General features: G+C 43.1%; 1 protein-coding gene across 1 annotated transcript in view; it reads right to left on the reverse strand.

Annotated features, from left to right (window-relative positions):
- capn2l (calpain 2, (m/II) large subunit, like) overlaps positions 1-9,787 on the reverse strand; it is a 32,376-nt gene extending 22,589 nt beyond the window's left edge. Inside the window, exons 1-2 of the mRNA XM_007896831.2 lie at positions 9,463-9,787; positions 6,691-6,760 (exon numbers count right to left, since the gene is read on the reverse strand). Coding sequence (XP_007895022.1) covers positions 6,691-6,760; positions 9,463-9,699 — 307 coding nt within the window. The 5' untranslated portion in view covers positions 9,700-9,787. The remainder of the gene's footprint in view (positions 1-6,690; positions 6,761-9,462) is intronic.
- Positions 9,788-13,759: the final 3,972 nt, after the last annotated feature.

Below are 13,759 nucleotides of genomic sequence, written 5' to 3' on the forward strand. Positions count from 1 at the left end.
GCCATCATTCAATTGTCGATGGTCTGTTTCGATCAATGTGTGAATAAAACACTTAATCCAGTCCCCAAACTTCACTGGTTTGTCCATAGTCACTGCACCTCAAAGTATCACACGCTGGTAACCTGGGAATAACAGCAAGTTTTACGATATCAGAAAAAAATCTCTCCTCCAGATTGTTTGATCAACAAGAGTTCCAGAGCAGATAACAGTAGAGTGTAATAGATGCTACAGATATCTGATAACCTGATAACAGCTTTTAGAATTGTAATGAGCACTAATAGGCAAGTCACGAATGAACCTTACTGTAGTCTTGCTTCAGCAAATTACAAATAAATAATCATTCCATTTGATATAACGCCTTGTCATGTTTCAAAGTGCCTTCACAAGATATACCGTACAGTGTACAGTGGCTGTATTTATAGGCAAACACAGCAGCCAATTTGCACACAGCGATGCCTCTCAAACAGTCGTGAAGTGAATAAGAAATTTTATTTGGGGAATTGCTAGCCAGGACACCGGAAGAAACTCCTTTTACTTTTCGAGTAGTGACAAGGCATCATTGACATCCACCTAAACAGGGACCTCAGTTTAAAATTTCATCCAAAGGTTGGCACGTCTGGCAATGCAGTTCACCGTGAGCTCAAAGACCCAAAGTGAGGCATGATCTGTCTCAGAGGTGAAAGTGCTACTACTGATCCAGGCCGACAGCTGATCACACGAGAGGTTTGGATCAATAACACCTTCTAGAATACCAACCCTATCTTCCTCCCAGTACAGCATCAAGCTATTTCTTAAATGAGTCCAGTGCTCTGGCCGCCTTCATCGTCCCCGGGAACCTGTTATTACCCTCTGTGCAAAGAAATACTTCCTGGTCTGTCCTGAATTTGTCACACACAACATTGAATCTGTGCCCCCTTGTTCTGCTGCCTTGGCATATTTGAATGTATTGCCCTGTGTTTGTTTTCCCAATCTCATGTAGCATTTCATACACCTCTACAAGGTTCTCCTCCGCAACATTTCTCTTCAAAGCTGAAGAGCCCAAGCTGTTGTAGTCTTTCCTCCTAGGTTATCCCACTGACTGCTGATCATCTTTATTTGCTCTCTTCTGCACAGGTGATGATTACCTCTACATTTGATCCCAATGGCTAATATCCACAGGCGAGAGTGTGAAAATCCTGGTTTGGATGAGTTCCCATGCAGCTTCCGCAAACATTATAGTCAGCTCCACTCAGCACTGCGAGATCCAACTACAACAACAACTTGCATTTATATACAGCGTCCCAGAGTGATCCAACCAACTGATGTGGGTGTGGGGTGGGTGGCGGTGGGGAAAGAGTCCAATAATGTAAAGCTTACATTAGAAAAGAGACGTTCCTTTAATTCATAACAATGCCTTCCTCCCCCTCTATGTGACTCGATTCCAGAAATCCTGCTCCCTTATTTTCCATTTCAAGGCAAACCTGTTTATCTTGAGGGCAGTACAAACCTTTATTAGGGAGGGGATGGCATTGAAAGGCTTAAGCTGGTCTTTTCCAGCACTTTTTTTTAAAAAACATGTAGCCAGCCTGAGGCCCAGGTGTGCTCCAACCCAGTTAGAACTTAGTTCTTTTCATCGCTGTGTTGCGATCAAAGTCCAGCTCTGGCATATGGCAGAAAAACTGCCTCATTCTCCTTTTCTCTCTCTTGCTTGAGCTCTCTGTCCCTCATGCTCTCTCTCTCTATCCCTCGCTCTCTCTCTGTCCCTCTCTCTCTCTCTCTCTCTCCCTCTCTCTTTCCCTCTTTCTCTATCCCTTGCTCTCTCTCTCTATCCCTCATGCTCTCTCTATCGCTTGCACTCTCTCTCTATTGCTTGCGCTCTCGCTCTATCCTTCCCCCTCTCTCTCTATCCCTTGCTCTCTCTGTGTCCCTCTCACTCTCTCTCTGTCTCTCTCTTTCCCTCTTTCTCTATCCTTCGCTCTCTCCCTCTATCCCTTACTCTCTCTTTCTATCCCTCGCTCTCTCTCTATTTCTCACATTCTTCCTCTACCTCGTACGTTCTCCCACTTTGCCTCTCTTTCTCCTTCCATTTTAAAGTTCCTTTGTAAAATGGATAAAAATAACACACTGACTTGGTGTGATAGGATTGTTGTGTGTGGGTGGGGGGTGGAATATGGGGCAGAGGAGGGAAGGGATTGGATAGGAATTGGGTGGAACACCCAAAATTACCCCCAAGCTGTGAGTAAGTCAATTAAAGTCAATTACAGGCTTCCAGAAATTGATATGGATTTTCAAGTAACACCAGCCTACGCTTCACACTGTCAAACATCAGTTCCCAACAGATAACATCCAATTCCCCAGCCAAACTACCCATTCTTCACCTTGAGCGAGTATACCACAAGCTGATTAAATATCCGTGCGGAATGCTCCACCCTGTTCTGGAAATCACTGTCAACCAACAGCTGGAGCTCGGGACTAAGGCTGCCCTCATTTCATTGCCTCCCCTGTTAAACTAAAACTCAATTACTCAATCAGTATTGCCTCGAAGACATTAAAAGAACATTGTAAAGGTGAATGTGTTCAAACCAGTCAATGTCTTTTCCGTCCCATTGTCAGTTCAGGGCAGCTCTTTATCCTTCTAATAATGATAAGAATAGATCACATCTATATAACAAAAAAAAGTTCTGAACAAAGAGCTTGGAAGGAATGTTCAATGGGTGTCTGCAGCTTCCCTACATCACCTCAGGCTATGCTGCACCTTTATTTGGCTGAATCACTTGAAAATCCAAATTAAATGCTTAGGTCCCACAGAAACAGGGGGAAGCCATTCAGACTGTTGAGCCTGTTCTGCCTTCAAGTCTATGGAAACTCATTAATTCCAGTTGCGCAAAGCAATGTCCCACAACCAGCCATGGGGCGAGGAACCAATTTAATTGGGGGATTGGTGGCCAGGACACCCACAGAAGCTCCCTTCTTTTTTCAAGTAGTGTCACGGCATCTTTAACGTCCACCTGAACAAGCAGATGGGACCTTGGTTTAACGTCTCATCTGAAGGACGGCACATCCAACAACGCAACATACTCCCAGCACTGCTTTGGAGTCTCAGTTTAGAATATGTGATTCCAAGTCCCTGACACATGGGGCTCGAACCCACAACTTTCCTCTCCACCTCTCTGACACACGTTAACACATAGAGTGCCTTTCATGTTGGGAAGATCCCCAGGCGCTAGAGGGTCAAGGGTGAGGATGGGGGTGATTGGCTCAACGGAGAGAGCATGAGCTGCAGAGTTCTGAATAATTTGCATCTTGTGGAGGGAAGAGTTGGGAAGTCTGTTATAGCATCGCCAAGCCTGGACAAGTATATCTCTCTCTTGAGCGCCTCAAATAACTCTACGGCCTTCTTGCACAGAATGTTCCATAATCAAGACGCTTTTGTAAAGGATATTTTTCTGGATTCCTCTTTTCACTGACTGAAATCCTGATTTATGTTGTATAATGTTATGTCTTCTGACCCTGATTTCTTTTAAAACAGATACCTGCAGACCATCTGGGTGGGGGGGGCGGGAGAAATTCTCAGACCAGTTAAGGGGAAGGGGACTCTTATCAACATTTAGTATGTAGGGCAGTTAGGACCAGGACTATGGACTCACTTAATAAGAGCTTGAAGTTGTAATGGGTAAGACAGGATATTCTGAATGAAAAATCCTGATTATGAGCCATTGGGGTTGTGGGCACAGGTGTGATGAGCCCTAAGTTTCCATGGTTCTGTGCTTCTATCCGAACCCACCTCAAAAAGGTCAATATTTTTTCCAACAAGCTTCCATCTTTGGCTTGTGTTTACCCCTCAGGCTAATGTTACTTGAAAATCCAGATTGTTTTGTGGAAGACTGTAATTCACTTACTCACAGCTCACGGCAATTTTGGGTGTTCCTCAGGACTTCGGAGGTGTTGTGTTACAGTACCTTAGGCCAAACAAATCCATAGTTGTACTAGCCTTAAAACCAAGGTCTTCAAATTAAGACTGCACAATTTTGGAAAATTCTTAAATTCAGTCAAATTTGGAAACCGGCTTCAAAATGAATACTGATTTTAAGAATTTTTCAAAATTCAGTGCAATTTAAAATTGCACTGAAAGACAATGAGATCATTTCAAGGTCTCCGAGTGAGGGGGTGGATTAGGTTAATAGTAGACTATCCCCAATTGACAATGTAAAGGAGGGGCAGTGAAAGATGACCTGTCATCAGATCTCTTACTGTGAAACTGACTGTTTGCAATTCTCCCTCTGACACACCTGGGCTAGTCACTGGCAGATGAAGTTCAATGCAGGTAAAGTGACAGAGACCAAGGGGTGATAGTATTGCATACAGTTCTGGTATTGATTGATGTGGAGAAAAGGTTGGGTGATGAGATTAAATATCTGCCGTGATCTAATAAAATGGCAGATCAGGCTTGATGGGCTAAATGGCCTCTTTGTGGTCCTATCCAGGCAGAGGGCGAAACCTTGGGCAAGTTTCCTTACTCCACACAGAGCCTAATAATAATCCCTCCAAAGAAACCAAAAACAATAATAAATTGGTCATTTTCAATCCACGACTGTTTGTGGGACATTGCTGTGCGCAATTGGCTGCCGCGTTCGCCCACAAATATACAGTCAATTCACTTTACAGTGTGTTCTGTGAAGCGAATGGGACGTCCTCCCGACGTGAAAAGCGCTATATCAAATGCAAGGATTATTATTATTATTATTATTATTATTATTATTATTATTATTATTATTATTATTATTATTATTATTATTATTATTATTATTATTATATAAGGTGGAAAGCCAAAGTACACCAGTGAAGTGGATGTTAAGCCCCAATAACTTCCTGATGAATCATAATATAAGGTTGTCAAGGGAGGAGGGAAAAAATATCTCCGGCAATTCAAAACAAACAAAAAAAAATCTAAATGTTATAACAAGAGCAGGAAGTCCGTGCTCCATTCGGAATTCCTGAAACATTCGCAGATCTGAAGAAATCAGAGTAATTTCCTAAGTAGAATTTCCAGAGTAATTATGGAACAAGTTTGTACCTGCATAAAGTCGGGAGGCGAATTTCGGGGATAATATTAATGGCTTCAATCATATTACCTTCAAGGAGCTTACAAAGCTTATAGAGCTGAGCGAGAGTTTTCTGAAAAGTGTACGTCTATGTGTGAATGTGTCTATGAGTATTTGTGAGTGTGTATGTGCTAACGTGTGTGTGTGTTTGTGTGTGTGTGTGTGTGTGTGTGATAAACAGCCTCATGAGAATCAGGTGGTGTATTTTGGTTTGGGGAGGGGATGTTTATTTATCCATTCAAAACTCGCTTAAGGTTTAATTTTCTACCCACAGAAGAATTAACACTTCAAAGAGCATCAGATAAGGAACTGAAATGGGGCAGCAGTGAAATGGGGGAACGGAGTCTCTGGACATGCCACATATATGTGTCTGGGCGTGGAGTCTCCCATCCACTTCCTTTGTAATTCCTTATATCGATGAAACCCAAGAAACTCAAGCTCAAGGTGGATGTCTCAATCAAACCACTTGAAGGGCATCTGAGAAACGGGAGAATTGGAAGTCATGTGTTTTGTCTCCACTGCTCTTCGGTGAGTGAAAAGCACAGAGCGAGTTATCCCAACAGCAGTTAAGTCACTACTGGTGCTCAAAACTGTGCAGCAAACACATTGAGGTGGCTTTCCAGCGAGCTCAGAGGGTAATTAACAACTGGAACAGTTTGCCCAAGAATGATGGTTGAAGCCAGGGCACTAGACTCATTTTTTTTTAAAAAAATTGAGATCACACCTAACTTGTGAGTTTGTGAGAGAGGCTGGGAGTCAAACCACTTCTGCACTTGGCAGTAATCCATGCAAAAGAGAGTACCGTAATGTTAACACGTAATAAACCCCTGAGCTAGTCATCGTTGAATTGGATAAAACAATTTCCATTAACGTGGCCACATTTCTTGGCAGGAAACAAGAATGTTATGCAGGCAGGTTCCAGGAATCGAGGCGTGCTGACTGCACAGTAACTCTTTAATGAACCTCATTCGCGCATATTCTAACAATAATAATAATAATAATAATGATCCTTGTATTTGATACAGCGCCTTATCACGTCTTCGAGACATCTCAAACCACTTCACAGAATATACTGTAAAGTGAATTAACCGTATATTTTGTAGGCGGAATGCGGCAGTCAATTGCGCACAGCGGCGTCCTACAAACTGTTGTGGATTGAGTAATCAACATTTTTTTTCAATGGATTACCTCTGAAAAAGTGATCCGCCAATCGAATAACAACCAGGTTCCTACTTACTGCTAGGTAAACAGAGGCTCGTGGAGTAAAGCAACTTGCCCAACATTTTGCTCCGCCCAAGAATCGAGCCCAGGTCCTCTCACTTGCGGGGCGAGTGCTCTAACCACTGAGCTACAGAACTCCACAAACCCAGCTCGAGAGGCGAATGCTGTCAGTCTCCCGTAAACATTTTATGCTGAGCATGGAGTCCTGCTCATTCTCTCGTAACATTCAAAGACCTGGGTGGCTGTCTCTAATGATGGACCCATTTTGTTTGCATGGGGAGATGGTGGGGAAGGAGATAACAATGACATCTGGTTAACTCTATGAAGTAAGAGATGTATCTCAGAGCAGCACCAAAGGGAGAGTTCACACAGGTCGCTCACCACTCACCCAGAGCTCCCTGGCAGATGTCAGTACGTGAAGCTCCTCCAACAATAAACTGAGGGTTCGAGCACAGCTCCTGCAATATAAAAACAAAACTTATTGGTAACTACGAAAAAATAAAGAGAAAGAGGTTGGATCTTCATCGCTTGCTAGCACAGGAAAACCAGCAAAAACCACAAGAAGGGAGGTGGGGAAGGCACTAGTTGGGCCAAATGTCCTCCTTCCATAGTGCATATCAATCAAACATTGGATCCTTAGAACCAGGAGACAGAGGAAAGTTTTGTGCCACTAGCCTGAGCCAGAATGCAAATCCAAGTGTCTAAGTCATAGAATTATATGGCACAGAAGGAGGCCATTTGGCCCATCGTATGTATCTGTGTTGGCTCTTTGAAAAGAGCTAGCCAAATCAATCTCATTCCCCCGCTCTCTCCCCCTAACCCTGCAAACTTGTCCTCCCCAAATAATTATCTAAATGTTCTTATATTCTTAAGCATATGACCATTTATGTCTTAAAATTTAATGTTGTGTGCAACTTTGGAAAACATTCTTTAACTCAAGCTTAATTTGGGATTTAGTTTTCTTCCAAAGCATTAATCTTAAAACTGAGTTGACAACCATTTGACCAATATTCTGCAAGACCTTAAATCTCAATCCACGCACTGGGCTTAATGCTTAAAACAGGCAGAATTGTGTGCCTCTGAATATTATCGCATTACATCACCCTTCCAGGCAAAAGATTTGTCAGAGCAAGAAGTTGTAGTGTGCTTTTTAGTGCGCCACTGAACAATTATTGATACGAATCTCAGATGGCCTCGATTTGTGTTGTATTGTAAAACTTTCCCATTTGATTGAAACTCCAATTATTTTGAATTGAGAGGAATTAGACTCCCAGACTAGCTGACAATCCAGTGCACCACTTGGGGAAGTGATCAACATTTTTTTTAAACTGTGAGATATTAAACTGATTCACCATCCGTCTGTTCAGGTGGATATTAAAGATCCCATATACTATTTGAAAAGAGAAGGGAATTTTTCCCGGTGTCCCAGTCAGTGATCTCCCCAATTGATCCTCGTTTTTTTTGGAGTGGGATCTTGCTACATGCAAATTGCCAATTGACAGTAACTTCTTGCAAAGCACTTTGAGGTGTTTTGACATTATATTATTATTATATATATATATCACTGATCTGTTACTTGATAATAGAGTGGTTTCGGGTTTCAGAGCCATGATACCCTGCCTCGTCCTGAATACTCTTACTCGCTCTCCGGTTACAGAGAGCCAGCCTCTGTGTAATGGAAATATCAGCCTGGAAACCACAACAAGGGCACACATAACATGGCGCACTAATGTACTCCCACAGAAAACAATCAATAGCTTTTTATTTCTGGAAGCATCGACTTCTTCTCTGTGCATTGCGTCACTTTCATACCAACACATGTGTAACCTTTTTTCAATAAGTGTCAAAACCCCCAAAAAAGGTTTATAACCTTTTCTAAACTGCGACGGTTTGTAAAAGCAAAAGCCTTATTGTGGAATTTGTTTTGAATGCTATAAAACCACCTTTTCCTCCCTCCCTCCCTCCATTCCCCACCCACCCGCTCCTGTCCACTGCACAACCAAACACAGGGTGAAAATTGCAACATGGCTTGTGATAATTATCACCCACATTACAATCAAACCATCGAAAAAATAGGTAAACCTCTCTTAGGAAGGGTGTTCTCTATGGAGAGAATTCCCTCCTCCACAACAAACACACAGCGCGACACACATTCATATTCAGAAGAATAACAATTCTCGCAGTTTTATTTAGTCCCCTTTTTAAAAAAAAGTTTTACCGTATTCCAAGTCTCTTTTTGTGTGTTTTTATTGAAAGGCTTATATTATGTATTGAGGGCTAAAAAAAAGTGCAGACTTTTGAATTTCTTTCAATATCCAATTCGACAGTTCACAGCAAATGATCCCACCAAAGAAACAAAACCTCTGACCTATTTTGGGGGAAGGAACGAAGAGGTGAGGGAGATTGAGGAAGTTGTAGGGTTTGATAGCCACCCCTCCTGTCAAATGAAACCTGATTCAGAGACTTGGTAAGTTTCCTCTGTATGTAGACACAAGGTCCGACAAAGACTGAGGAGCCGCACGCTGCAGTCTAATAATACTAATAATATTCCTTGCATTTGATATAGCGACTCATCATGGTTTTAGATTTTGTGGGCGAATTGCGGGAGCCAATTGCGCACAGAGTTGTTCCCACAAACAGGCATCGATATATATTTTACATATAGTAAATGCTGTTGTGGGTGTGGACACCTTAGGCTGGCAGATCGCCCACAAAATATACAGTCACTACACTGTACAGTGTATTCTGCGAAGCACTTTGAGACGTCTCGAAGAGGTGATCAGGTGGTATATCAAATGCAGGGATTATTATTAATATTATTATTAATATTAATATTAATATCGCACTGTGGAGCAGAGGGAATGTACTCAGTTTTCCGCTTTTTAAACCTAAAATACCGAGCAAAACTCTTACCAAACGCCTCAGAGCACCTCCGATCACTCTCAAACGTTGTTACATGAAACTTACTCTAGTCTAGTCTATGTGCGGTGCTTGTCACACAAGTCACCGGTTGCTGCTGTTCATTTCAAGGCAAGGCTCAGATCTAGAGAGAGAGAGAGAGAGAGAGAGAGCGGGAGGAGACTTGCCCTGTGGCATTACATTGCAAAGAAGTAACTGAAAAAAGGATCGAGTTAAATGAGAAATAAAAAGGTGCAAATACCCCCGGACGCTTCCATTCGACCCCTCTGGTTTTGGGGGAATTTGGTCCCAGTTCATTGAATCCCAGGGATGAAGGGCAGGCCCCGAACGTCTGGTCCTCATACAGCTCCCCACTGTCCAGGCAGTTCTGCCTCAGAGCCTCGTAATCCTGGTTGAGGAATTTCACAGCGTTTTCATGGGAACCGATTCCCTCCGCTTTATCCCTCTGCTTCTTGATGGCCCTCGCGACCCCTGACATCTCGGACCTGTCACCGTCGCTGTCCGGTGGGAGCTTCAAGGTCTTGAACAACCGAAGCACTCAGATGACCCTCGGGCACTTGGAAGGAGCTCCGTACTGAGCTCTGTGGTTCCTTTGTGACTGCTTCACACGCAGAACTGGGAGTGGCTTACACTGTAAATGTGTACAATGGACAGGTTACATTTGTTCCTCCCCGGGCGCCTTCTCTTCAACCCTCCTCCCATCTCCTGTCAACCCCCACCCCCTGAGTTCCTCCCTTTTAAATCTGGAACTCTCTCTCTCCCCCACACACCCCGCACCACACCACCCCATCCCGCGAATAAAAAATCTGTGGATGCTGCATCATTTTGACAGGATTGTTACCCCCGGAAAACCGATCCGCCAATCGACAACTCGGGTTCCTACTCGGTGCCAAGTAAACAGGAGTGTAGAGTAAGGAAACTTGCTTAACGTTTCGCCCTGCCTGGGAATCAAGGATATGGGGCAAGGGCGGGTAAGTGGAGTTGACGTGCAGATCAATCATGATCTAATAAAATGGCGGAACAGGCTCGAGGGGCTGAATGGCCTCCTCTTGTTACTATGTTCACCCTCCTCTCCTGTCATTCTCCCTGGGTTCCTTCCTTTTACCCTCCTCTCCAGGGGTAAGGTTTCACGTCCGGGTGCTGGTGGTTGCCCTCTGGTACCCTCTCGCAAGTGGCACATCATGTTTAGAGTAGGGACTTCTTGTAGGGAGTTGTGAGGGGTGGGGTTGTTGTGGTGGGGGGTAAGGGGGTGGGGGGAGGGTGTTCAACAAACGTGGGAAGACATTAAAGCTGAGTCTAATCCCACTGTCATCTGATGTTCACACATCATCACAATAATAATCCTTGCATTTGAGGATGTCTCAAAGCGCTCCACAGGATATACTGTAAAGTTCAGTGACTGTGTATTTTGTGGGTGAACAAACAAATTAAGTGTAACCCGATAGGTCTACTGGCGGCACTGCTTGCTTTTTTAACAAGGAGCTTCTTTTTTATTATGTTAAAGAATCCAATCCAAAGCATTGTAGGCACATTTCCCTACAAAATACAAAGTCATTACACTTTACAGTGAATCACTGGAAGTGAAATGCTTTAAGACATCCTCCCGACGTGAAAGGCGCAATGCCAAATCAAGGATTATTATTATTTCGGATTAAGTTCCTCTTTTGCTATTGGGGGTTACAGGTTTGAACAAGTCAGAGAGACCAACTGTGAGTTAGTGAAACTTCACTGGGTGATTCGCGGGTTACTCAGTATTATCTTTGTGTTGTAGTCCAGCTCCGTCAAAGTCGTTGGCTCGTGTTTGTTTCAAGCCAGCACCCAGTGCTCACTGTTTAAACACGACAACCAAATATTGACCGAAATGAGACTCTTCGCCCACTGTGTCCAAACTGCCGGAAGCAACAATGAGTGATGGAAATAACACCTGGTCTTAATCTGATGATTATTGTTTTAAACCTCAGGATCAGGCAGAATTTGGCACACAAAATATCCAGTCAATCCTCTTTACAGTGTATTGCGTGAAGCGCTTTGAGACGTCTCGAAGATGCGATAAGCGCTATAATAAATGCAAGGATTATTATCAGTAGTAGTATTAAGTTTGGAAAATTCTTACATTCAGGATCAATTCTGAAGCTTCTTTTTCAAAAAAGACCTCTGCCGAAAACTAGTTTCGTAATTAAGACAGAAAATTAAGAATTTTCCAAAATCCTATCCGATGTTAACTTTTGCTAAATCATTCTTAAAGTTAAGATGATATCAGATTTTGGGCCTCAGATCCCCAATTCTGGTCACTGTGACATAAGAAGATGACCAAACCTCTAATGACAGCACAAATGTAGCCCATTCCAGCATTGCCGTTTCTGGTACTATGTTATGACCTATTAAGGCCTATTTTTTCGATGGTGCTTTCAGTCTCATTTGCTCCACTCCCCCCACCCTTCTTGGACCCATTCCCCTCTCCAAGCTCGGACTTCTGGTCAGCTGTGTGAACGCTTTGAGATACAAATTTCAGAGAAACATAGTTGGAATGGAATGCGCACTCTCCCCCTTGGAGGGACACATCCTGTTTACCTAATTCTGGAAAGTATTAGGCGCAGGTTGGAAAGAACCAAGGCTTGGGGACCCCAGAATTGGCATTGGGGTAACTGCTGGGGTGTAACCAGGGAAAACCACATAGTTTGCCATTGATATTGGTGTCCGGCAAGCTATCCCGCTGATTGTTCAGCTAGGACCACCCTACCCATTAGGGCTTGTGGCTTGCAGGGTTAACAGGAGCTGAGTGGGTTGACTCCCTTACCCTCAGTGACTAGTCTGCCCTTCCAGGTTCTGTAAGCGGAGCAATGGGCTTCCATTGACACCCACACCATGCAGTCTAGATTTTCCATATAATTCACATAAACTTGTTTTGGGGAACACCCAAGATCCTGAACATGATTAGCTCAGTAAATATGAAGCTCCATTGACTTAGGAGATGGAAAAAGACATTGCAAAAATGATGTAAGAATAGGGTGTAGTGCCTACCATATTACTCATTCCTTATGGTATGAGGCTTCTGTGAGGCTGTAAGTATATCTGATCAAATTCTTAAACCATCGAGTTAAAGGAAAGCCTGTAGTTGAGAGTCCAATATCCACACTAAATAGGAAAGGCCTAATAGTGGATTTGAAGAAAAAGAATATGTCTGTATCAGGTTTGGGAGTGTATGTGTCTTCTCTTCTGTCCACAAACATATACAGTCAATTTACTTCACAGTATATTCTGTGAAGCGCTTTTCAGACGTCTCAAAGACGTGATAAGGCGTTATATCAAATGCAAGGAATATTATTATGATATTCTACAATTCTATGCCGTCTTAAACTTCAAGACAACACCAACAAGATTACACTTATAAAGCGCCATTAACATTGGGAGGACGTCCAAGGAGTTGACTCAGGTGATTTACGAGCATTGGGATAAACTCACCCAGATTATAGTGACTAAATTGGATTGAGAAAGTAGTATACTTTCAGATGTGTACCAGGGCTGCAGGTTGCGGTGGTGGTGACATCATGACCAGGGGACCAGCAAACTCGATTGAATACTGATTTGAATGGGGACTCGATGTCTGTTAGAATGTTGCATTTGCGTTTGCACGGTATTGTTTCGGTCGTTTACACCCCGCAGGTAATAGGAACCGTTTCACTGTCTCAGCTAAAGGATGTTGTTGTATTCTGAAGGGGACCTGGTTTACACGAAAAGTCATTCAAATAATAATAAAATGGTCACTTAACCCACCACTGTTTGTGGGGCGCCGTTGCACGCAATTGGCTGCCGCGTTTCGCCCACAAAATATACAGTCAGTTCACTTTACCGTATATTCTGTGAAGCGCTTTGAGACGTCTCGAAGATGTGATAAGGCGCATTATCAAATGCAAGGATTATTATTATTATTATTGTGTGAGAGTACACGCACAAGGGGATAAAACTCTAGGTGTTTGAGCAGGCAAAAGGGTTGCACCTTGGAGGAACTTGAAACAAGAAGTGGGTCAGCTCACTAACACTCCTCAAACCGTAAGTACCAGCATTTTATGTATTACAACTCTGACGTAATTTAAGGCTTTGGGGTGTCGTGAAAGTAAATGTTTGTGTCCATTAAATATTTAACATTTATTTTGTCAAAACTGCTCTGACGAAAGGTCATCGACCTGAAACATTAACTCACTTTCCTCTCTCCATAGATACTGCCTGACCTGCTGCGTGTTCCCAGCGGCTTCTGTTTTTATTTCAGATTTCCAACATCTCAGAGGGTAACTAACGACTGGAACAAGTTACCAGGAAGGGTGGATGAGGCCAGAACATTGGACTCATTTAAGAAAAAAGCTTGATGTCGTGATGAGAGGATGGTTGGGTAGGAATTCTGTGAGGATGAAATCAAATGGGCCAAAGGAGCAGAGAGCCCAGCAGCGTGAGGACGGAATTGGGTGAGGTGGAACAAAGTGAGAATTCTGTTAAGGAATTTGGTGAGAATGGGAATTGTTCAGCAAGAGAGATACAGAGTG

Source organism: Callorhinchus milii, unplaced genomic scaffold, assembly GCF_018977255.1.
Source record: "Callorhinchus milii isolate IMCB2004 unplaced genomic scaffold, IMCB_Cmil_1.0 Scaffold3, whole genome shotgun sequence".
Taxonomy (NCBI): domain Eukaryota; kingdom Metazoa; phylum Chordata; class Chondrichthyes; order Chimaeriformes; family Callorhinchidae; genus Callorhinchus; species Callorhinchus milii.